This window comes from Globicephala melas, chromosome 3 (assembly GCF_963455315.2).
Source record: "Globicephala melas chromosome 3, mGloMel1.2, whole genome shotgun sequence".
Taxonomy (NCBI): domain Eukaryota; kingdom Metazoa; phylum Chordata; class Mammalia; order Artiodactyla; family Delphinidae; genus Globicephala; species Globicephala melas.
Genome location: NC_083316.1, coordinates 166,828,394 through 166,853,660, shown reverse-complemented (window position 1 = coordinate 166,853,660; position 25,267 = coordinate 166,828,394). Strand labels below are relative to the sequence as shown.

At 57.1% G+C, this 25,267-nt stretch overlaps 1 protein-coding gene across 1 annotated transcript; it reads right to left on the bottom strand.

Moving 5' to 3' along the window:
- Positions 1-18,850: 18,850 nt before the first annotated feature.
- Positions 18,851-25,247, bottom strand: NDUFA11 (NADH:ubiquinone oxidoreductase subunit A11). The gene is made up of 4 exons (XM_030879424.3): positions 24,830-25,247; positions 20,709-20,801; positions 20,474-20,596; positions 18,851-19,033 (listed from the first exon to the last, which is right to left on the bottom strand). The coding sequence occupies exons 1-4, from the start codon at positions 24,924-24,926 to the stop codon at positions 18,921-18,923; spliced, it is 426 nt and encodes a 141-aa protein (XP_030735284.1). The 5' UTR covers positions 24,927-25,247; the 3' UTR covers positions 18,851-18,920.
- Positions 25,248-25,267: the final 20 nt, after the last annotated feature.

Genomic DNA, 25,267 nt, shown 5'->3' with positions numbered 1-25,267 from the left:
GAGCTCTGCAACGGGAGAAGCCACCGCTATGAGAAGCCCCGCACCGCAACGAGGAGTGGCCCCCTCTCGCCGCAACTAGAAAAAGCTCGCGTGCAGCAATGGAGACCCAACGCAGCCAAAAATAAAATAAATAAAATAAATAAATTAAAAAACAAAAAAGACAAAGATGTCTGCTTTTTTTTTTTTTTAAAAAAAAAAGCTTTCCAGGCAGAAGGGACAGCCTGTGCAAAGGCCCTGAGGCAGCAAGGAATGGCAGCATTGGAGGAAATCCAGGAAGGCTGAGTATTCAGGAGTAGGAGATGAGGTCACCACGCCACGTTGAGCTGCGTCCGGCTGTGGTCAATGATGGATATTTAACACAACGGCGACAGGGAGCCATGGGAAGCTTCCAGCAGAGCAGTCACCACCACATAGACTCCTGTTTTGAGATGCTCTTTCAGCCTGCCACGGGGGGACAGGGAAGACAGTAGGGCAGAGGCAGGGAGGCTGGGGAGGAGGAGGCTGTTTCGGGCAGGCCAAAGCCCGAGCTCCAGCTCCCAGGTACCATGATTCCCCTGTTCCCAGATGAGAAATCACTTCTGTGAGGCTGCTTCACGCTGTCTGGACATCTACCATCTGAGTGTCCAGTTAGTTCCAGGCTGGCAGAGGTTCCAGGAGGCTGGGGTCCCCCAGGGCAGGGCATTTGTTTGTTTGTTTGTTTGTTTTGCGGTACGCAGGCCTCTCACTGTTGCGGCCTCTCCCGTTGTGGAGCACAGGCTCCGGACGCGCAGGCTCAGCGGCCATGGCTCACGGGCCCAGCCGCTCCGCAGCATGTGGGATCTTCCCGGACCGGGGCACGAACCCGTGTCCCCTGCATCGGCAGGCGGACTCTCAACCACTGTGCCACCAGGGAAGCCCTGTTTGTCTGTTTTTAAAGGCACTGATTCTTTTTTAAACATAAATTTATTTATTTTTGGCTGCATTGGGTCTTCATTGCTGCACATGGGTTTTCTCTAGTTGCGGCGAGCGGGGGCTACTCTTCATTGCAGTGTGTGGGCTTCTCACTGCGGTGGCTTCTCTTGTTGTGGAGCACAGGCTCTAGGCACGTGGGCTTCAGCAGTTGTGGCACGTGGGCTCAGTAGTTGTGGCTCACGGGCTCTAGAGCGCAGGCTCAGTAGTTGTGGCATGCAGGCTTAGTTGCTCTGTGGCATGTGGGATCTTCCCGGACCAGGGCTCGAACCCATGTCCCCTGCATTGGCAGGAGGATTCCCAACCACTGTGCCACCAGGGAAGCCCAGGCCATTTGTAATAGGGAAGAACAAGTCTTTTTTTTTTTGGCCACACCACCAGCATGTGGGATCTTGGTTCCCTGACCAGGGATCAAACCCATGCCCCTGCAATGGAAGCACCTAGTCCTAACCACTGGACCACCAGGAAGTCCCGGGAAGAACAAATCTGACTCTATATTAAGGCATAACCCTCCCAGACTTCAGACAATACTACAAAGCTACAGTAATCAGAACAGCGTGGTACTGGCACACAAACAGACATATGGATCAATGGAACAGAATAGAGAGCCCAGAAATAAAACCACACACCTACAGTCAATTAATCTTTGACAAAGGAGGCAAGAATATACAATGGGGAAAATTCTCTTCAGCAAGCGGTGTTGGGAAAGCTGGACAGCCACATGTAAATTAATGAAGTTGGAACACACCCTCACACCACACACAAAAATAAACTCAAAATGGCTTAAAGACTTAAACATAAGACATGACACCATAAAATTCCTAGAAGAGAGCATAGGCAAAACATTCCCTGACAAATTGTTCCACTGTTTCCTTAGGTCAGTCTACCAAGGCAAAAGAAATAAAAACAAAAATAAACAAATGGGACCTAATCACACTTACAAGCTTTTGCACAGCAAAGGAAACCATAAACAAAAAGAAAAGACAAACTACAGACTGGGAGAAAATGTCTGCAAATGATGCGACCAACAAGGGCTTAATCACCAAAATACACAAACAGCTCATACAACTCAACAACAACAACAAAATAACCGAATCAGAAAATGGGCAGAAGACCTAAATAAACATTACTCCAAAGAAGAAATACAGATGGCCAATGGGCACATGAAAAGATGCTCAACATCACTGATTACTAGAGAAATGCAAATCAAAACTACAATGAGGTAACACCTCACACTGGTCAGAATGGCCACCATTAAAATGTCTACAAATGGGGCTTCCCTGGTGGCCCAGTGGTTGAGAGTCCACCTGCCGATGCAGGGGACACGGGTTTGTGCCCCGGTCTGGGAGGATCCCACATGCCGCAGAGCGGCTGGGCCCGTGAGCCATGGCCACTGAGCCTGCGTGTCCGGAGCCTGTGCTCCGCAATGGGAGAGGCCACGACAGTGAGAGGCCCACGTACCTCAGGAAAAAAAAAAAAAAGTGTCTACAAATAACAAATCCTGGAGAGGGTGTGGAGAAAAGGGAAACCTCCTACACTGTTCGTGGGAATGTAAGTTGGTGCAGCCACTGTGGAAAACCAGTGTGGAGGTTCCTTAAAAAACTAAAAATAGAATTACCATATGATCCAGCAATCCCACTCCTGGGCATATATCTGGACAACTCCATTTTGAAAAGATACATGCACCTCTATGTTCATAGCAGCACTATTCACAATAGCCAAGACATGGAAACCACCTAAATGTCCATCGGCAGATGAATGGATAAAGAAGTGGTAGCCACATAGCACAGGGAGATCAGCTCGGTGCTTTGTGACCACCTAGAGGGGTGGGATAGGGAGGGTGGGAGGGAGACGCAAGAGGGAGGAGATATGGGGATATATGTATACATAGAGCTGACTCACTTTGTTGTACAGCAGAAACTAACACAACAATGTAAAGCAATTATACTCCCATAAAGGTGTTAAAAAAATAATTAATTAAAAAAGGTGGTACCTATATACAATGGAATACTACTCAGCCATAAAAAAGAATGAAACAGAGCCATTTGCAGCAACATGGATGCAACTAAAGATTATCATACTAAGTGAAGTAAGTCAGAGAGAGAAAGACAAATACCATACGATTTCACTTGCATGTGGAGTCTAAAATATGATACAAATGAACCTATCTATGAAACAGAAACAGGCTCATGGGCATAGAGAACAAACCTGTGGTTGCCAAGGGGAGTGGGTTGGGAGAGGGATGGACTGGGGGGTTAGGGTTAGCAGATGGAGGCTTTTATATATAGACTGGGTAAACAACAAAGTCCTACCGTCTAGCACAGGGAACTATATTCAATACCCTATGATAAGCCATAATGGAAAAGGATGTTAAAAAAAAAGAATGTACATATATATTTGTATCGTTGATTCACTTTGCTGTACAGCAGAAATTAACACAACTCTGTAAGTCAACTATATTTCAATTAAGAAAAGTATTGATTAAAAAAAAATCTGACTCGGGATTTCCCTGGCGGTCCAGTGGTTAAGACTCTGCACTTCCAACGCAGGGGGTGCGGGTTCGATCCCTGGTTGGGGAACTAAGATCCCACATGCCATAGGGCGCAGCCAAAACAACAACCACCACCTTTGATTTGTACAACAAGCTATGCGCCTTTTATAATATCTAAGTTATAGCAATAAAGCATTAAAAAGAAAAATCTGACTCCATTTTAGTTCTGACCTTTTTTTTTTTTCCGGTACGAGGGCCTCTCACTGTTGTGGCCTCTCCTGTTCCGGAGCACAAGCTCCGGACGTGCAGGCTCAGCGGCCATGGCTCATGGGCCCAGCCGCTCCATGGTATGTGGGATCTTCCCAGACCAGGGCACGAACCCGTGTCCCCTGCATTGGCAGGCAGACTCTCAACCACTGCGCCACCAGGGAAGCCCTTTGGTTCTGACCTTTTACTTTAACTCTGTGCTCCTGTTGTCTGTGCTTAGACATGCTGACTGCACCTTTTGTAAAAGCGTGTTGCCTATAGCTTGAAATATACAGAATAGCCTGACCATGACCTGACCTGACAGAGAATAACATTTGTTTTCTTGGAGCTTTACAGGAACACCGTGACCCGACCTTGACCTGACCTACATGGCGAGATGCAAGAACAAAGGACCTGACACCACGCCCCTCCCTCACCTGGCCTTTAGAAGTGCTTTGCTGAAACCCTTCGAGGAGTTTGGACTTTTTAAGGCACGAGCCACCCATCTCCTTGCATGGCCCTGCGATGAACATTTCTCTGCTCCAAACTCCAACGATGTTTCGGTACTGTTTGACCTCACTGTGCGTTGGGCACGTGGACTTACATTGGGTGGGTAACACATTTACAGAGGAGCCTTACCCAAAGCTGCTCATGGCTTGCTCCTGACAGGCAGAATTATCTGGTGACTTATTAAAATATAACTCATGAAGGTCACTGTGTCCTCAGCCCAAGGCCAAACCTTGATAGGCAAACCTTCAGCCTTCACACAGTCGCCCTGCCTATATGGAAACTGAGGTCCAGAGATGGTCACTCAGAATCTCAAGGGCACAGTGGGGTCTCCAGCTACACAAGCTGCTCTGCCAGGAACACTCTTTGCTCGCCCCCACCCCCCCTTGGCCACCTTGTTAATCCCTAGTCATCCTGCAGAGCTCCTCCAGGGAGCCTCCCCAGATTCCTCCCGTCCCCTGAGCTGAATCAGATCACTCCTCTGGCCCCCCACAGCTGCCTGGTGTCCCCCATCATAGCTTTGGCCACCCTGTGTCATTTCCTCTGCTGGGCTGACAGCCCCATGAGGACAGAAAAGCCGGGAGAGCACGAGAGTGGGGAAGAGAGAGTAAGAACTTGGGCTGGGGCTTCCCTGGTGGCACAGTGGTTCAGAATCCGCCTGTCAATGCAGGGGATACGGGTTCGAGCCCTGGTCCGGGAAGATCCCACATGCCGCGGAGCAACTAAGCCCATGCACCACAACTACTGAGCCTGTGCTCTAGAGCCCGCGAGCCACAACTGCTGAGCCCACGTGCCGCAACTACTGAAGCCCGCGTACCTGGAGCCCCTGCTCCACAACAAGAGAAGCCACCGCAATGAGAAGCCCGTGCACCGCAAAGAAGAGTAGCCCCCGTTCGCCACAACTAGAGAGAGCCTGCGCGCAGCAGCGAAGACTCAACGCAGCCAAAAATATAATTAATTAATTTTAATATGTTAATTATATTAATAATTAATATATTATTATTAATTATAATATTAATTTTATTATTATTAATTAATACAATTAATTATATTAATTATAATAATATAATTAATAAATTAATTATATTATTATATATTAATATATATAATTATATATATATAATGGTGGTGGACTCTCCACCACTGCGCCACCAGGGAAGCCCCCTGCCTACAATTTAATTTCAGACTTTGTTGACATTTTTGCCTGCCTCACAGAGCTGGGAAGTGGAGCACAGGGTGGGAATGGAGGGGGTTGGGATTTGAACCAAGGCCTCCTGGCCTCGGGATGTGTAGCTGGACCAAACACCAGGCCCTGGGGTCCAGCCTTTGGGGGCCAGAGGAACCCCCTGCCTAAAGCCAGAGAGAGCCGAGAGACTTCCTGACTCTCTCTGGGGGAGGCTCGCCTGGCCAATGCCAGGTGGAGCCTCCCTGGAAAGGGGCTGGTGCCAGGGCCAAGAGTGGGGGACCCTAGGGACCCCCCCACCTCAGGCTTGACCTGAGGACCAGCATGGGGGTTGAGGTGGGGCCGTCTGCGCCCCCAGCCCTGGTCTCTGCCCGCGTCGGACCCCTAGCGCGTTGCTCAGCCTGGGCTTGTGGGTGAGGGAGCTGCCAGCCCGCTGGAAAATGCACTCCCTGGGGCCTCAGGCTGTGAGCCAAGGGGCAACTGGCGGCTCGAGAGGAGGCCCCCAACACCGCCCCAGCCTGGGATGGGTGAGAAACGAACCACACGTGCGATGTGGGACCGGGATGGCGCTTGGGTACGAGGAGGGGCGCCCTGGTGTCTCCAGATGTTGTCCCCGGTGGCCGGGGCCCAAGGAGGGTTCCCATTCCCCTCTGAGCCTCATAAAAACTTCCAGAAAGAGGGAGACAGAGAGGTAGTCAGCTGCCAGGCATCATCTCAGTTGGAGGGGCGACCACAGTGTACCCACTGGCCCTGCCCCAGCCTGCAAGGAAACCCTGGCCTGGCCCCCTGAGGGCCCCGTCTGCCTCTCAAGATCCTGGCTTGTAGCCAGCCCGCTGGGAGGGCCCCAGGTGCGAGGTGTGTGTGGCAGGGGAGCCATGGGCCTGGCGAGGCTGGCTCAGGCCCAGGCTCACTGGTGGGCTTGGCACTGCAGCCGCCCACCTCACCCACCAGTGCCCCCACCCCCCATCCTGGGGCCTGGCTCCAGTCAAAGGCATCACAGGGGTCCCCGGGTGCCCGCTGAGGCTCAGAGAGTGCCTGGACTTCACCTCTGTGCCCAACTCAGTCTCCCTTGGCAGAGCAGTAATTTCCCCCAGCCCCAGAAGGTTCTGGGATGTCCAGGAAGGCCTCATTTAACATCAGAATCCACCTGCAGCCCCTAAGTGGCGGAGCTGGGCTGCCATCTGGCCTCAGACCTCTTGACTCCAGGAGCTTTGGAGTCTCTCTGGCCGGCAGCTGTGTGACCTTGGGTGAGTGGTGTAGCCTCTCTGGGCCTCAGTCGTGTCATCTGCAAAACGGAGCCCATGCCGGTATCCTCTTCAGGTGATTATCCTCCCACACCTTCTCTGCAAGGCGGGATTGTGGGCAGGGGCTGGAAACCCACAGTCCCGGGCCTCAGTTTCCCCCCTGATGGTATTTTAAAGGATATGGCTTCTCCCTGCCCGGCGTCATGGTGCATGGGGCTGCTGTGTGCAGAGGGGAGCGTGGGAACTCAAGGTGACAGAAACCTGGCATCCCCGTGCTGCCCGCCCCCAGCCTCTCTTCACCTGGGCCCCCTGGCACGTTGGGGTCTGCCTTCCCCAGCACCCCAGCCCGGCCGGGTTCGTGGGGCTTCAATTTCAGCCTGTGGTGGGTTGAGGAGGTGCGGGCCGGACACGCTTCATTTTCCAATTTCTGGAAATGAAAGCTGTAGGGCCACCTATTGTCGAGCGGAAAAAAAGCCTGTTGCAAAACCGTGTGAGAAAAAAACAATAGCGCCTAGGTGCACTGCTGCTGCCGAGACAGAGAATTCCAGGGGCTACGCGGGCCGGGGAACAAAGGGCCTTTTCTCTCTCCCTGGAAAGTCTGGTGGAGTGTATGTGGCAGTTTCGGGGTCAGAAAAGCCAATGAAGGTATTTTGCAAGACAGAAAACGGTTCGGAGAAGATCTGTCGGGACAAGGAGACAGAAGAGCATACATTTTGTTGGTTTGTTGTCAGAGGATGTTTTCCAATTTTCTAAGACACCTGTCCCTCCACTGGCAAAACACTGAGCCAGGAATGCTGGCAACCTGGGCACCGGGCCCGGCCCTGCAGGAAGCATATGGAGATGCCATGTGGGGAAGGTGTACCCAGAGTTCCGTCACCCCCCTGCCCCCATCACTACTGGCGGTCTCCAGAGAGCAGCAATTTCCCCCAGTGCAGGCTCTCCAAATGTCCCGGAAGTCCTCATTTACAGTTGGAATCCCACCTGCAGCCACTTGGGTCTCAAAAGACCAGCTGCAGCCCCTGGCCCAGCCCCTCGGCCTGCAGGGTGACAGTTCCGGGGATTGACCTCAGAATGAGGGGAGAGCCAGACAGGAGAATGTCAGGCCACATCGGGCTCATCCTCTGCTCCGGACCTTCTCACGGCCCCCACCGATTCCCGAGGCAGAGCCCACAGGTTCTGCTGCATCTCCCCCAACTCGTGTCCTCACTGTTCATGCCCCAGGACCTTTGCACGTGCTCTTCCCGCTGCCTGGAACTCCCTCCACCCTGACAGCCACCTGGTTCCCTCAAATAACTCCCTCTCAAATCACTTTATTGCTAACTGCCCTCTGCCAGCACTCCCCGTCCCCTTTCCCGCTTTATTTTTCTCCACAACAATGACTTATTAAGTCAAATACTTATAAGTATTTGACTTATTTCTGTCATTTACTGTCTCTTGCCTCTCTCCCCAACCAGGATGTCAGCTCCATGAGGGATCCTGGTCTGCTTTGTTCCCTGCTGAGCCCCAAGCACCCTGAACAGTGCCTGACATACAGGACAGCCTTAATAAACACGCCTCGAATGAACAAATGAATGAACAGTATTAAGCACGGTGGAAAAACTCTCCTGTTTCCTGGCTTGTCATTGTCGTACCCAAGACTGGGAGTCCTGTGGAGGCAAGGCCTGGGTCTCCAGCAGGACTTGGCACTCGGTAAATAGGTGCTGAACGAATGACGGCGCTGGGAGTCCCCACAGCCAGAAGCTTGGACTCTTACTCGGAGAACTGTAAACAAAGACTCCGGGGGACGCTGGGCTGTAGAGCAGGAGTGACTCTTGTCCACCCTTCTCCCTGCGCCCACCCACGACTGCCCCTGGCCACGGGCTGTCTCCAAGGGGCCTACAGGTGAGGTGGTCCTGACCCTGGGCAACACGCGACGGGCGACATGGGGCTCGGCGGGAGCCGTAGGGCAGGCACAGGCAGGCAGCGGGCGGGAGAGGAATGCTCTGGCCGACAGGAATGAATAAACAGGCTCCTTGGATGTCAGAGGTTGGGGGGTGGGGGAGGCCTTGAACCTCATGCTTGGCTGAGGATGTTTGGACAAGGCAGGCGGCCAGGTGGTGTCATCAAGGCTAAAATTAGCCTCCGATTCCCGCTTAACCCCTCCCTCCTGGGCCGGGAGGCCGGGACAGGCCATCACTTCAGTGAGCACTAGCTTTGTGCCAGGCCAAGCTCCTCTGTTCCATGAATGCATTGAATCCTCTCAATGACCTCGACAGTTGGTACTATTATTAGCAGTATTGTTATTAATCCCCATTTTACAGGTGAGGAAACTGAGGCACCGAGAGAACACTTGGCGTTCTCACAACTTGCATGGGGCAGGGCTGGGATTCGAACCTGGGCTCCGGGGATGGGGCTCTCACCATCGGAGCCTTGCTGAAGGCTGGGGGACACAACAGAGACCCCACGCAGTGGGTACTTGGGGGTGGTGGGCACACGCCCCCCCCCTTTTCCTCTCCCCCAGGGACCTCTTCAGAGCCACAATTTCAGCATCCAAATTCAAATATGTCCACTGCAGTTGGCAGCTAGATGCGGCCTCAACTTCCCCCATCCACACCTGGGCCCTGATCCCAGGCCCCCCGGAGCCCCAGGTCCAGCACCTCAGAGGGGACACACCTGACAGGGAGGCCCCCAGGGTCCCGTGGGGCCGGGGTCCCTCTGATCGGTCAGTGTGGATCAGCATCCGGGTGTTTGCCCATAACACAGGAAGGCCAGCCGAGGCCTGCTGTTCACCCAGGCAGGATCAGGAAAGGGCTGCCACAGAGAATCCAGCTGAATCTGAACTTCAGGTAGAAAATTAATCATGTTTTAGTGTAAATATGTCCCACGTATTGCGTGGTTCATTGCTTATTGGGAGTTCAAACTTCACTGGCCGTCTGTATTTTTATTTGCTTAATCTGACAACTTTAGCTCGCCAACACGTGCAGGCAGGCTAAGAGGAGGTTAGATAAGCCACAGGAGGCGCTGGGTGGTAAAGGGGACTCCTGCCCAGCTCCTCAGGGCTGCAGTAGAGGGAGGACTGCTTGGGGGAGGAGGTGTGGGAGGAGCTTCGGGGCCTGTCTTCCCCACCCCCACCCCTCCAGGCCCTGCCTGCTCCGCCCATTATTCATTTTTAGTGATGGTCACTGGGGCAGAGTGTGGGCAGGGAACACCTGGGCCTGAGGCTCCTGCAGCTGGCGGCCTCACTAATGGGGACTAGACGGTGAGTGAGGGCGGGGGGGGGGGGGGACGGGGGGAGGGGGGGTCCCTGCCCACCAGGGGTCCAGCCTGGGGCAGGAAGTGTCCAATTAGGGGCAGGGGCAGGAAGCAGACCCCCACTGCACCCTGCCATTTCCTTTTGCATTGAGATGGGAGACCAGGGACTGCATCTCTGGATGCTTTTACCTGATTCCACCACCACCCGGGCCAGGTCCTCCTGGGACCCCCGAGTTCCAGATGCTCAGGGGTGGGGCGGAGGGGGTGCTGCTCTGGCCCTCCTGGCTTCCTCCCACCCTCTGGTTCTCCACGTGCCTGCCTGGCCCAGTGCGGTACCCATGGGGATTACTGAATCCTCACAGCCAAGCTACGCTGGGGAGTGGCAACCGAGGCCGGGAGAAGGGGCTGATTGGCCACCAGTGGCAGAGCTGGGTCTGGAACCTAGGACCTTCTCCCACCAGAGTCGGTGCTCTTGGCCACGTCCCTTTCTCTCTTACTTCTGAGCCATCTTCCATGCTGTTCCTCTGGCCCGGGTCACTCTTTTGCCCTTCTCCTGGAAAGCTCCTATACATGCTTCAGCACCCCTTTCTCCCTGGACACCCAGGCCAGGTCAGGTGCCTCCTGTGGGTGCCCCCTGCCTTGTGCCTGTGCAACCACATTACAGCCCTGGTCAGCACAAGCTATAACTGCCTGCTCACGAGTCCATATCCACCACTGGACTGTGAGCCTTGGGAGGGTAGACTGGGTCTGTCTTGGTCATCGCTACGTCCCTAGTGCCCAGCACAGGGCCTGGGACACTGCAGGTAGAAGTGCTCTGGAGTTAGTCACAGGGCCTTGGCTCTACCCCCATTTGCTGTGTGACCCTGGGCAAACAGCTATCCTTCTCTGAGCCTTGGTTTCCCCATCTGCAAAATGAGGCACTAGCACCTCCTTCCTAGCCTGAATCGTACAAGAGATGTTGGAACCATGCTTGGCTCCCAACAGGAGGCTCAACAAAGGTTTATCTAAACATTTAGGCAAATTAAAACCACAACGAGGGGGCTTCCCTCATGGCGCAGTGGTGAAGAATCCGCCTGCCCATGCAGGGGACACGGGTTCAAGCCCTGGTCTGGGAAGATCCCATGTGCTGCAGAGCAACTAAGCCTGTGTGCCACAACTACTGAGCCTGCACTCTAGAACCCGCAAGCCACAACTACTGAGCCCACACACCACAACTAGTGAAGCCCGTCTGCCTAGAGCCCGTGCTCCGCAACAAGAGAAGCCACTGCAATGAAAAGCCTGTGCACCACAATGAAGAGGAGCCCCCACTCTCCCCAACTAGAGAAACCCCGCGTGCAGCAACGAAGGCCCAACGCAGCCAAAAATAAATAAATGAAATAAATAAATTTTAAAAAAACAAACCACAATGAGGTACAACTACACACCCACTGAAATGCCCCAAATCTGGAACACTGACAACATCAAATGCTGGCAAGGATGTGGAGCAACAAAACTCAGGTTCATTGCTGCTGGGGTGTGAAATGGTCCTGCCACTCTGGAAGGCAGTTTGGCGGCTTCTTGCAAAATGAAACGTACTCTGACCATAGGACCCAGCACTCACCCTCCTTGGAATTCACCCAAAGGAGTGGAGATCTGACGTCCACACAGAAACCCGCACGTGAATATGTATGGCGGGTTTATTCATAATTGCCAAAACTTGGGAGCGACTCAGATGTCCTTCAGCAGGTACACGGATAAACAGAGCGTGGCGCATCCAGACAACGGGAATGTTATTCAGTGCTAAAAAGAAATGAGCCATCAGGCCCTGACAAGTCGTGGAGGAAGCTTAAATGCGTGTTATTAAGTGAAAGAAGCTGATCTGAAAAGGCTACAGACTTTGATTCCAACTACAGGACATTCCGGAAAAGGCGAAACTACAGAGACAGGAAAGGGATCAGTGGCGGCCAGGGGTGGCCGAAGGAGGGCTGAGGAGCCGGAGCACAGAGGATTTTTCGGGCAGTGAAACTACCGTGCATGATGATACAATGGTGGATACCTGCCATCACACATCTGTCCAAACCCACAGAATGTACAACACCAAGTGTGAACCCATATCCCGATGTTCATAGCAGCACTGTTTACAGTAGCCAAGACACGGGAGCAACCTAAGTGTCCATCGACAGATAAACGGATAAAGAAGATACGGTATATACATATATACAGGGGAATACTGCTCAGCCATAAAAAAGAGAATGAAATGATGCCATCTGCAGCAACATGGATGCACGTAGAGATGATCATACTCAGTGAAGCATGTCAGACAGAGAAAGACAAATACTATATGATATCATTTATATGTGGCATCTAAAAGAATGATGCAAATGAACTTATTGACAAAAGAGAAATGGATTCACAGACATGGAAAACAAACTTATGGTTACCAAAGGGAAAAGAGGAAGAGAGATAAATTAGGAGTTTGGGATTAACAGATACACACTACTAAATATAAAATAGATAAACAACAAGGTCCTCCTGTATAGCACAGGGAACTATACTCAGTATCTTGTAATAACCTATAAGGAAAAAGAATATGAAAACGAATATATACGTATAACTCAATCACTTTGCTGTACACTGAGACTAACGCAACGTTGTAAATCAACTATACTTCAACAGAAAAAAATCGTATCTTTAGATAACCAAAGAAAAAGAGTGAACCCTGCTGCCAACTATGGACTTCAGCTTATAACAACGTACCAGTATTAGTTCATCAAATGTGACAAATGGAGCACGCTACTATGAGACGGTACTAATAGGGGAGACGGTGCGTGCCCGCTGGGGGAGCAAGGTGCTATATGAGAACTCTGCGTTTTCTGCTCAATTTTCCTATAAGCCTAAAACTGCTCTAAAAATATCAAGTTTATTACTGAAAAAAACTTTCAGGGACTTCCCTGGTGGTCCTGGTTAAGACCCCGTGCTTCCACTGACGAGGTCATGGGTTCGATCCCTGGTTGGGGACGTTCTGCATGCCACAGGGTACGGCCAAAAAAAAAAAAAAAAAAAAAATTTTCAGGAAGGGTCTGAGTATATTGACCCACATGCACAGCGACATTCATTACAGGTTTTGCATCACATCACTGTTTATACCAGGGAATGTGCTTTAATGCAGATAACAAACAATTCAGCCACAGGAGGGAATATTACACAGCCGTGAAAAGGCCAGAGACACTTCTTAATGGAAAGAAATCTGGGACCTATTGTTGGGAGGAAATCGGATGGGCTGCAAAACAGCAGGGACTGACAGTGTGATGGTTTCTGTGAGGGGAAAAGAAAAATACACAGATGCACTTGTTTGGGTGAGAAACGCTGTGGGAAGGAGAAACAAGAAACTGGCCGGCAGGCTCTGGGGAGGCTGGGTGGCTGGTGTCTTTCCTGAACACCCTTTGGTATATTTTATACTGTGTGGCCTGAGTCTGTTTTACCGACTGAAAAAAAAAATAAACTTGCAAAATACATTTTAAAAAGACTTCTATGGGGACTTCCCTGGTGGTCCAGTGGTTAAGACTCCACACTTCCATTGCAGGGGGCATGGGTTTGATCCCCGGTCAGGGAACTAAGATCCCACATGCTGAGAGGCACAGCCAAAAAGTTAAAAAAAAAAAAAAAAAAAAAAGGCTGCTGTGAAAAAAAAAAAAAAAGGCAAAATAAAAGCATTTGGATGGACTTTAAAAGAAGGTGGGTTCGTGGGGGGAATTTTAGGCCAGGCCATGGGTTTGCCTGCAGCCACTCCGTTTGAGCTGAAAGCCTCCCTCGGCTCCCGGAGCCTGGCCACCCCCGGCTCACACCTTTGTTGCTCTGCATCCGGAGTGTTCGGAGCCCGCGGGGCCCCCCAGAGGTGAGATGTTGGCTGGTCTGGGGTCAGGCCTGACTGAGCCCCTCACACCTGGGCCGACCACCCAGCATTCCGGGAAGGCCCTGGGAGGCGTGGCTGGCTCCAAGGAGGGACCTGTGAGTGCCAATGCGGGGCTGGGGGCCCAGCCAGACCTCTCTGGATGCCAAATCCAAGGAGGGCCAGAGTGGAGGGATGGAGGGTGGGTGACTGGAGGGGAGCTACTGGAGGCCCCCGGGCAGCCCGGTGGCTGCTGTGTGCCTCAGTTTCCCCACAGGCAGTCACTCTTTGGCCCAGGATGCTGGAGATGGCCTGTATCCCGGGCACTGGGGGTTCCCCTGGGTTCTGAGCCCTGGATGTCGAGCCAGACAGGATGAGAGGGGGCAAAGCTCTGCCGCCCACTTCCAGAGCCCTGACGTGAGGACTAACCCGGCTTCGGGCTTCGAGGGTGGGGTGGTGAGGGTGGGCCGGGGCCTCACACCCCCACCAGAACCCACCCAGGAAGCCTCGGCTCTCCCTTTCCCGAGACTCCACCCTCCAGTCTCCTTCCTGCTCGTTCTACCCTCCCCTGGGTGTGGGCGCGGCAGTGGGTGCCCCGAGGCACCCAGGGCCCCTGCTCCCTCCTGGAGCAGCCCCTTCCGGGTGCTCAGATGGGCCAGGACCCGAAGCGCCTGCTATGGTGGACGCAGGATGGATTCCAAAGTGTCTGCCCTGCCTTGCTGTGTCCACCTGGGAACATGCCAGGCTTTGGTCCTTCCTCCCTCTGGCTGGGTTTCGCGTCACCTTGGTTTTCTCTCTGAAGCACGGTTTTGTCTAAATCACTCTTTTTCATTTACATGTTTGCTCATTTTACTGTTTTACTTTTTTTTTTTTTTTTTTTTTACTGTTTTACTATTTCTTCCTTCAGACCAAAGGCTGAGTTCCAGGAAGGCGGGGGCCTCATTGGTCTTGCTGGCTGATGGGATCCCAGGCCCAAGTCTCTGCCTGACACAAGTAGGTGCTCGGTAAACACTTGTAAGTCTTGGCTTCGAGACCCTCACAACACAGACGGTTCCTACCTGTCCCCGCCTCCCCCCACCCCCAGCAGCCACCATCTATGGGGGTAAAGCGAGTGGGACCCCGCCCAGAGCAGGGCTGGGCCATGTATTTACAGAGCTCTGCTGTGTTCCCAGGCTGGGTGCTGACCCAAGGCTATAACAACCAGGATGTGTCCCATGCTCCACTAAACAGTACACAGGAGGATGATGGGGGATTTGGAAGCTGGTAAGTGTGATGGACAAAAAGAGAAGAGGGTAAACGGCGTGTGGGGCGCTGCGGGCTGGCTGGGGCACCATTTCAGTGGTGTGTCAGGGAGGTTTCAATGAGGAGGTGACATTTGAACTGAGAACTGAAGGAGGTGAGTTGGCGAGTTGTAGGGGACATCTGCAGGGAGAGATGTCCAGGCAGAGGTCACAGCCTGTGCAAAGGCCCCGGGGCAAGACCATGCCTGGCGTGTTGGAGGAACAGCCAGGAGGCCCGTGTGTCTGGAGCAGAGTGAGCGAGGGGAAGAGAGGGAGGAGGGGAGGGCAGGGAGGGGACGGGGCAGGTCGTGCAGGGCCTTGTGGGCCGTGGGGAGGACCTGGGCTTTTATCCCCAGGGAGGTGGGAGCCCTGGAGGGCTGTGGGCAGAGGGGGGACGTGACCTGACTCTGGTGTTGCCACTGGTTGTTGTGGGGAGGACAGACTGGGGGTGAGGGTGGAGCCGGAGACCAGGATGGGGGTGAGTACCCAGGTCCAGGCAGGGCCGGACCTGGGTGCGAGCTGCGGAGGGAGTGAGATGTGGGCAGACCCAGGATGGATTCTGAAGGCAGAAGGGTGTGAAAAGGGGTGAGAGGGCAGAGGACCAGCCACCAGGTCCAGCAGGGGCAAACGGCAGGCCTGTGGGGCCTCCTCGAAAGCGTCGTGTGTCCTGCAGTCCACGTCCAACATAACTTTTTACAGGAATTTGTGAGGGTGTAACTTTGCTTTTAAGATCACTTGGCCGCAAAAACACCTCCCTTGTCCCACGGCGACCACATGGGAAGTCTTTCAGAGACAGTCTACAATGCTCTTTGCCAACAATAGCTATAATAATAAAAGAACTAACACTGGGGACTTCCCTGGCGGTCCAGTGGTTAAGACTCTGCACTTCCAGTGCAGGGAGCGCAGGTTTGATCCCTAGTCAGGGAACTAAGATCCCGCATGCCATGCCGTGCGGCCAAAAGAATAAATAAAATAAAATAAAGAACTAACACCGAGTGCCTGCTGTGAGCCAGGCCCTGTGACATCACCTCTTGGGGCCTCAGTTTCCTCATCTGTAAAACAGGACTAATGTCAAGAGCTCACTCCCGGGGCTGTTGTCAGGATGCAACAAGCCCACAAAATGACAGCAACATCACCATCGACAAATGGGCCCTGCTGGCAGGTGGGAAGGGCTCGAAGGGTTTTCTCCTTTTCTCTTACTTGGATGGCTCACATTTTCTCGGCTTGCTAAGAGCTCAGAGACCCGGCCCGGCCTGGAGGGCTGGGTCAGTCCTTGCAGCTTTGTCCCCACTGGCAAGTGTCCCCAGGGCTAGGGTCCTCGGGGAGGGAGTGCCCCACCACTGACCCCAGGCCTGTATGGCTCACCTGCTGTGCCCTCTCCCAGGCCTTTGATCTTGCTCTGTCCTCTGCCTGGGACACCCTTCCCCTCTGTGCACATCTGCAAAGACCTCTTCATGCCCAGGTCCTCCCTTCTCTGCCTCATCCAGAAAGCCCTCCTGTCGCCCCCTCCCCTCGCTAGTCCAGACTGTCTGGGGCTGGGGGTGGCCTCGTCAAGGCGGGGGATGAGTGTCTCTGGAAAGGTCCTCCACTGCCCTACGTTGGGGCTGCTGTGGCAGGATGTGGGGTTCCAGGTCGAGGAGCAGGGGAACTGGATCCACTGGACAGGGGCCGTTCCCCCAGGGCCTGTGTGTGGGGATGATGCGGGCCCCTCACAGCTTAGTACTGTTAACGGCTGAGGGGTCTGGGGCTGCCTGGAGCCCGGTGAGCAGCTGCTCCCTCCTGCCCCATTCTGGGGGGGCCCGCGTCGTTGCTGGGGGCACCGTTCCAACGCTGGCTGCCAGCCCCCAAAGGGCTGGGTGGGCGGCAGCACAGCCCTGGCCTGAGCTAGAGGGGAAACCGAGGCCCAGAAGTGGGCTGGGGCTGGCTGGCCGTGAATGAGCTCTTCCTCCGCTCCGTGGGCCCTTGGACCCGGCACAGGGTTTGGGCTTCAAGAGAGCGGGGGCTGAGGAAGGGTGTAGGCGGGAGGGGGGCCCTGGGCAGACCTGGTTCTGGAAGCTACTGCTGTGCAGGGGCTGGGAAGTGACCAGCTGCGGGGCCTTGTACAGGTCCTCCCGGCTCCAGCCCTTGGCGGCCCCGATGACGATCACAGGCCCTATTTACGGTGACGACGGGGCCACGTTACCAACCCGCCACCAACTCGAACCTGTCGCCCCTGCTGCCCGGGCTGCTGCGGGGCGGGACAGGCGGGAAGCCGTGGAAGGAGGGAGAGGCAGGCAGCAGGGATGGAACCTGACTTCTCCGCGGTCGGGGCAGGGTGCCGGGGACCTGGGGGGGGACCCGAGCACGGTGGGCTCCGCCCCCTGCCAGCCACCGCAGGGACAGACCAGGCTGGTGCAGGAGCAGGGGACCCTGGCCGCCGCCTAGAGGGCAGGGAAAGGGCGCTTCCATGGGGTGTATCTATTTTCCCTCTTCAGGGAACATCTCTGAGGGAGGGACCCGGTCATCCCCACTTCCCAGGCGGGGAAACTGAAGACAGAGCCAGGAAAGAACCAAGTGTTGGGTTTCGATCGCAGGTCTCGGAGCCCAGAGCCCTCTTGGGCCCTCCCCTCCCAGTCCATGGGCCGGTGGGGCATCTCCACCCTCTCTCAAAGCCCCCCAAGTCCAGGCTCGGGTAGCTAGGCCCGGACGTGACCCCGAGCCGGTGGCCGGTCCCAGGCCGCACGTGGACGCTGGCGCCCACTCCCTGGAGGGCGTGCTGGACGAGGGGCCGTGTCAGCGTGGAGAGGCTCAGTGTGGCAGGTGGGGAGGCTGAGGGGCCTGGGCTGGGAGGGACCTGCATGGCTGTTCGGCGGCTGGGGGCATAAGGAAATGGTGGTGAGGCCAGCCCAGCCAATGGCCGTGGGGCTGGGGCCCTGTGCTCTGCTTAACACCCGGATGAGTTATTAGCTGGGGTGGACAGAGGAGGAAAGCAAGGCTCCAAGCTTGGCTTTCAACCATGTCCAGGCCCCCAAGAGAGGAGGAAGGGGAAGGAGGGACGGGCCACACACCAGGGAGGGGGTGCGTGAGGGCTGCAACCAGCCTGGCCCGCTCCTGCCGCCCCCGGGCCACCTGCAGCACCCAGACCCCTGCCAGGACCTGATCCCACCCTCATCCGACCCTGCTCCCTAGGGTGGGGCCCCGAGAGCCCTAATTTATGGCCCGTCGAGGTATGCTGGAACATGCCGGGCCTTCCTTTCTGGCTTCCAGGAAGGACTGAGCCAGCTGTGCAGAGAGCCCAGGGCCAGGCCGTGCCAGCATCTGGAGCCGCCTAAATCGCCAGGCCCGACAGGCAGCAGCGGCCGAGGACCTCGGGTCCCTCTTCTCGTTGCCGTGGGTACCTGCCCTGAGGGCTCCCAGTGGCCTGTCACCCACCTGTCGGACGGGGACGAGGCTCCGGGGCCAGGCTGTCCAGGGCTCTCCGCTCCAACACCCAGGAATTTGGAAACGGGCCGTGCATGGGGCCTGGGCGTGTTTTCCACATGCTGTTGGCTTTGGGGGGAGGCCCAGAGAGGGGCCTGCAGGGGGGGCCGCAGGAAGGGCTGTGGGCAGCAGGGCCCAGTCCCGCCCCCCATGGGCTCCAGCCCGCCAAGAGAACAGGCCGAGGCCCGCAGACCCCTGCCCGACGCCTGCTCCCTCCTCCGGGGCCCAGCTGGCGCCGTCGGGCCGTCAGGCACAGACCCAGATGCCTTATCTCCTGCCGCTTCCTCACTCCTCCAGCATCCGCCCTGAGGCCCTCACCAGCGCTGGCCTGTCACCCAGCACTCCTCGGACAGGGCTGCACCCCAGAGAACAACGGAGCAGGGGAAACTCACACAGACATACACAGAATTTATTATTTTTAGACGAATTTCAACCTGCCTGAAGTTCCAGGAGGCGGCAGGGCTCACACCTTGGGCTCTGCAAACACCTTCCAGCCCTCCAGCTGGCCCATCTTGACCAGGGCGGCCGTCATGCCCATGTACGCACAGGCGGCAGCTCCAATCCCGTAGCTGTGGGCTGTGAGAGCGGGGAGGCTGGCGTCAGGCACGCACACGGGCAGCTCACTCATGCCCACCCGGGGCGCCGGCAGTGACCGCGAGAGGACAGCCCCCACTCCAAGCTCGGGTGGCCGGGATGAGCCCCCAGGCCCCGTGCCTTTGAAGACACGTGGCGTGGAAACTGAGGCAGGGAGGAGGGAGGAGGGAGGCAGCAGTCCAGGCTGCTGGGTCCGGGGGCGGGAGGGGACGGATGGCGTGTTGGTCGGTCTCAGCTAGTGTCCTGGCTGAGCCTGCCCTGCGGTCCGGGAAGTGGAGAACACAAGACGCCTGTGGCCTGAGAACGGCCGCAGGAAGGGGGTCTGCCTGCTGGGTGCGGGGCTCACACCCCCATCGCAGGCTCAGGGGCGCTGGTCAAACCCAGACCCCAGCCAAGGTCTCGAAGCGAAGGCCAGGAGGGCGCGGGCCTTCTTCCTCAGCATCCTCCCTCTCTGCCCTGCTGGAACCGTCCACGGAGCACTCCCGGCCTGCTGGGCCCTAGGCCCAGCGGTTTATCTGAGTGTGGCTCTGCCCGCCGCGCACCCCTGCCCCGCCCAGGCGAGAAGAGCCGTCTGCTTCCTAGTCCAGGCGGCTCCACTGTGCAAGCCTGGCCTGGGGCCCGGCCTGCCTCCCACTAGGGAGGCATCCGCTCCTGCTTCCCGGGTGCCCTCGGGCCACCTCATCCCCCCTCGGAGACTCAGTTCCTGCATCTGTAAAGTGGGGATGGTGAGAGCGGCTCCCCTGCAGGGCCCTGGGTGCTGGGAGAGGGGCTGCAGCTCCAAGGCCAGCCCCACATGGTCCGTGCGTGCTCAGGGGCCGGCGGGGGAGACAGGCGGCGACCTCGTGTTCTCTGACAAGACGCAGCAGACAGAGGAGAGAGACGCGGCAGACAGGAGAGAGATACGAAGCGAGGGCGGGCGGGGGCCAGGATCACACACCCTGGATCGTATGTGGGGGGCTGGAACAGCGAGAGGGACCGCTGTGCTGACATCTGGGGGAAGAGTGTTCAGGCAGAGGGCACAGTCCATGCCGAGGCCCTGGGCAGGACCGTGCCTGGTGTGCAGGGGGCACAGCAAGGAGGCCACGGGGCTGGAGCAGAGCGAGCGAGGCGGCGAGGGCAGGGAGGGGACGGGAACAGTCCACGCGCGGGGCCTCGGGGGGCCATGCCAAGTGTCACAGGCAGCCACAGGAGGGCGAGAGGGTGTGGCGAGGTGGGCGCGGGTAGCTGCCTGAGCAGCAACAGCTGAAACCACTGCTACGCTAGCTGGTGGCCAAGGTTCAAAGGTGCTGGGAGCTCTCAGGGCAACGGCCGGCTCTGCAGGTGGACGCGCGTTCTTCCTGCCCGCCGCCCCCACCAGGCCCAGGCCCAGGAGACAAGAGAGGGAGGAGGGGTGGCAGAGGTCAGGGGCGCGGGCTCACTCACTGCGTGCTCCCAGGGCCAAGCCTCCGGCGCAGCCTCCGAGGAAGTAGTTGAGAGGGTCGTCAGGCTTCTCGCGGACCTGGGCGCTGATGCAGGAGGTGAGGCCGAATATGGCACCGATGGCAGCTGTAGGAGCGGAGGGGAGGGACGGGCCCTGAGTCTGAGTCAGGGGCCCAGACCAGCGCCGGGAGGGCCCGCGAAGGAGAAGCCCACGCGCCGGGCGGTCTCGCTCGCTCACCTGCGGTAAACGTGTACCGTCCTGTCCTCGCCACTCCCTCCAGGAAGGAGGCCGGGGTCTGGAGCGCCACGCTGTAGGCGGAGGCGATGAGGCCTGTGGGAAGAAAGGGCGGGGAGGTGAGTCAGACCCGGGCCCTGGCTGGGGGCTGGTCCCTCCCCATCCCACAGTGACCGCTCCCTTCATCCTCACAGCAGCCACCAAGGTGGCTCCTGGCGCCACTGCTTGGCCCAGGAGGGGCTGTTTCAGTCCCACAGTCGATGAGCTGGGGCCCAAACCCGGCTCCAAGGCCTGGGCTCTCACCCGCCCCCTCCAGCCCCCAGGCCTCCCCCTACCAAGGCCTACAGAGTGCCACCTGCGTCCCCCTGCCCGTGCTGGCCCCCCGCAGGGCACCAGCCCAGCACACGGCCTCCGCAAGGATGGGCTTGGGCCTTGGCAGCTGCGCTGGCACTCTGGCCCCGCTCCCCACTCCCACGACAGGCTGCATCCACCCGCAGGGCCCAGGGTTCCTTAGCAGAGGCTCGGAGGCTCGCTCCGGGGCCACCAAGGCCTCTTCCTCGCCACCGCCGGCCCGTCCCTCGGCCCTGGCTGGCTCAGCCTCGCCACTCTCATCAGCTCTTACATCTCTGCCGCCGCCCCGGCTGCCCTGCCCCTGACGTTGGCTTTTACGTGTGAGGGGCCCTGGTGGGGGCCAGGCCTGGAGCCAAGTGCCAGGTGGGCGGCCAGGCCTGAGGTCCTAGCCTGGGGCATCCTGAGGGAACGCTGACCTGGGCCGTGTGTGGGTCTGGGGTAAGACTGGGGCAGCCTCGGGCAGCCTCCCCAGCCAGACCCTCTTCAGTGGACATTAGACCAAAGGCAAGCTGGCTGGCTCCAACACGGGGCTCCCCACCCTCCAGCTGACCCTGCTCGGGGCAGACAATGCACCCCTCCTCTCCCGACAGACCACCAGGGTGAGCAGGCTGCCAGCACAGAACTCCTGGGGCCAGCCCACCCCAGACAAAACACAACTGCCACCTGCCAGGCGGCAAGGGCACCCACCACCCATTCACCCTCCTCGGGGCCCAATGGGCTCAGTCCCCTCTGATCCGTCGCTTCGTGGGCAGGGCGGGGGGTGTCCTCAGACAGGCAGAGCGACTTGCCTGATGCCACCCAGCAGAGCTGCCTGGAAGCCAGAAGGGTCTAAGCCAAAGGCCAAGCGCCACCTTCACCGATGCCCCAGGGATGTGGGCCCCGCCAGGTCCCCAAGCCTGCAGCTTCTGGAGACCTCACAGCTTGCGTGCAGCCCTCACGTGACCTTCCTGGCTGAGCAGTGTTCCCCCCCAGCCCTGGCTGGGGTTCAGCTCACAAGAGCTGTGGGGAACTTTTCACACTGCACAGCGGGGGTAACCTTGAGAGCAACCCCGAGGCCAAGAGGGCCACCCCACTTCCCAGACAGGGAAACTGAGCCCCAGGGACGACAGGAAAAGAGCACACACACAGAAGGCTCCCTCACGCAAGGCGCCCACCTGAGGACTCCCCAGATCAAATCCCTCCTAATCTCATGATGAACCCTAGGGTCCCTGCTCCCCTCAGAGCGGCTGAAGGCTGGGAAGGGGGGAGGGCACCAGAGTCTGGGGTTCCCCCAAGCCTGCACGGCCCGCCCTGGCCCAACAAACCCCCTTCTTCAGTCATTCTCTCACACGTCCCCACCCCCAAACCCCACCTTGTAAAGAGGCTGAATCAGAGGGGGCTCCCCATCCTGCCTGGGACCTGGGGAGGCACGATCTCCAGAGCTGGGCCAGGAAGCAGGAGTTATGACCCTCTGCCGAAGAACCACTGACAAGATTCAGTGACGGTCCCCAAACCCAGTCAGGCAGTGAGTCCTGGCGGGGGAACCTGATTGACCCCACCCCCATTTGCCTGCGGTCCTGCCTGAGGGACGCCCAGTTCACAGGCCACGTGGGACACAGAGTGCCCCACAATCCCAAGACCCCTCAGAAGTCCTTTACCTGGGAGCGGATGACCTGGAAGGTGCCAGACTATCCCAGGGTCAAGGACTGGCCCCCTCCCCCCAGCAATCCTTCAGTAGGTGATGTGCCAGCCCGCGTCCCTGGGAGCCCACCTAACTCCTCAGACGCTGCAGCCACCCTCCCCAGCACTCGAGAGTCTCTACTGACTCGGCCCTTCCACAGGCTCCCGTCACCCCCTCAAAAGGCCCCTCCCCAGGCCCTCCGCCTGCTCCTAGCCTCCTGAAGTGACCGTCTTGACACGGTGCACATTCATTCATTCACAATCTGTAACTGTGGGCCCACATACATTCATTCACTCGTTTATTGTGTACCTTCCCTCACTCATTAATTCATTCACAAGTCACTCATTCATTCATCCTAGTTACTGTGGGCCTTCCTTCTCTCATTCATTCACAGTCATTCATTCACTCACGAAGTCACTCATTCGTTCACTCCTAGTTACTGCCCTGTCTTCCTTCCTTCCTTCCCTCACTCATTTGTTCCTCCAGTTATTGCGTTCCCACGGGGTGCTGGGCTGGGCTAGAGCCCGGCTCCCTGCCCTACAGGGGCTCACCATCCCAGGGAAGCCAAGTGTGAAACGAGTTCCCTGGGTGGAGGGCTGAGGGGCGGCAGGGATGGAAGGAGCGGGGAGGTGAGGGAGGATCCAGGAGCACGTTTAATCAGGTCCTGAGTGTTGAGTGGAGTTGGTCAGTGAGAAAATGCGGGCGGGCAAAGTGAGTGACACACGCACACAGCAACGCCCTCGAAGACCCCCGGGTCCCCTGTAGGGCTCCTGGAAGCCAGTGACCACCCCCAAAACTGAGTCTCTCCACGACCACCCGACATAGCGCCTCTGTCAAAGGTTTCCACCCGCACCCCCTCAAACACCCTCCAACAAGCCCCCTCCAGGCTCTGTTCAAGCAGATGCCACAAAACCCATCCCCTGGGGCTCCCCCTTCAGCCTTCCTGAAGACCCTTCAGGAGGACCCTGGAGCCGCATTCCTTGCCCCAGTCACCCCCAGGAGCAGACCGGGATTTGCAGCCCGGCTCCCAAAGACACCGGGGCAGTTCATCCACCTCTCTAACCTTCAGTTTCCGCCTCTGAGAAATGAAAATGATAACGGTGCTTCTTATTAAATATGCAGAAAATGGTAGCGTTGACTAGGTCCTAATGCAAAGCCTCCCAGTGCAGACTCAAATTCTGCCAGGCCCTGTTGCAGGAGCTGGAGATACAGAGGTGGCCCCCAAACCCATCATACCTATGTCTCAGACTGAGATTGGGAAGGAGACTAGAAGAGGCTAGACTCCAGGGTCTCCCCTGCAGAGGATTGCCAGGGCTGTGCATCCCCTCAGATTCCCCCAAGGCTACCCTTATGGTAGCTGCTGACTCACTTCATTTATCATCTCCGCAGCGCCCCTAAGACCCCTCTTATGGCCCCCAATAAAAGTTTCAGATGTCTCTGACCACCCAGTTCTCCTGGATCCTACAAAGACCTCATCCCACTCCAGAACCTTCTCAAACTTCTGCCTTCAGACACCTCAATAATAACCCACGATCCTCCCAAACTATCTCAAAGACACCAGTTGGAAAGTCTCAGAACCCTCCAGCTTCTCTGACACCGATAATGGCCCCGTCCCACTCCACCACTTCCCACTCCATCACTTTCCCAGAGCCTGGTGAGCGTTTCAATAATAACCTCAAAATGCCAGCACCCAGGGATTTTGACGACCCCAGTGACCAGCTTGTCACATGTACCACGACCTTCCAGGGCCCTCCAACCCTGCCACACCCATCCCCCCACAACGTCTATCTCACACCAGCGGTCCCCATGGCCGGCTCAGACACCCCGACGATGGTCACGTACCACTCCGCGAGATTCCCAGTCCCCATGGGACCCCCTCGGACTGCTCCCAGTGACCCTATGACCTCTCTGCGCCCTGTGAGTTAGTCCGACACCCCCACAAAGTCTACCTTGTACGAGAGCCCCCGAGCGTCCCAAGGCCGCCCCAGACACCCCGACGATGACCACTGCCACCCCGCGAGATCCGCTGCCCCTCCAGGACGCCCTCGGACAGCCCCCAGTGACCCCACGGCCTCCCTGCGCCCTCCGCCCTGGGGACCCGACCAGCGCTCACCAGTGGCACCACCGATACTGGTGGTGGCGTAGGCCTTGTGGTGGCACTCGGTACCTTCGGGGATGTCCCAGTACTGGTGAAGAAGCGTCTTAGCCATGACGGAACACCCCGGGCCCCGCACCGCAAGACCCCACGGCTCCCAGCGCCCAAGGGCGGACGCCGCTGACTCTCGCGAGACTTGCTGGGCGGCGCGCTCAGCCTCTCTTGCGGGCGAGACGGCAACAAGCGAGCAACTTTATTGAGCGCCGCGGAGGTGGACACGGGTCGCGCTCAAGCGCTTGGAATCGGGACTGGCGTAGAGGAAGAGCGCGTGCAGCCCTGGCCGACTTCTGGAGGGGGAAACTGAGGCCGACGAGGATCAGTGAAGGCAGATGTCGCTAGTTCAGCTCAGAAGGTCGTGGGTCAGGAGTGGTTTGACTCCCGGAGGTGGGGCCTAAC

Excerpts from the sequence above, each read along its gene's own strand:
- NDUFA11 (XM_030879424.3), bottom strand. The coding sequence starts at position 24,926 with ATGGCTAAGACGCTTCTTCACCAGTACTGGGACATCCCCGAAGGTACC. Across the intron at positions 20,802-24,829 it reads CAGTATCGGTGGTGCCACTG|GCCTCATCGCCTCCGCCTAC; the intron begins GTGAGCGCTGGT and ends TTCTTCCCACAG. Across the intron at positions 19,034-20,473 it reads CTTGGCCCTGGGAGCACGCA|CCCACAGCTACGGGATTGGA; the intron begins GTGAGTGAGCCC and ends CCGCTCTCACAG.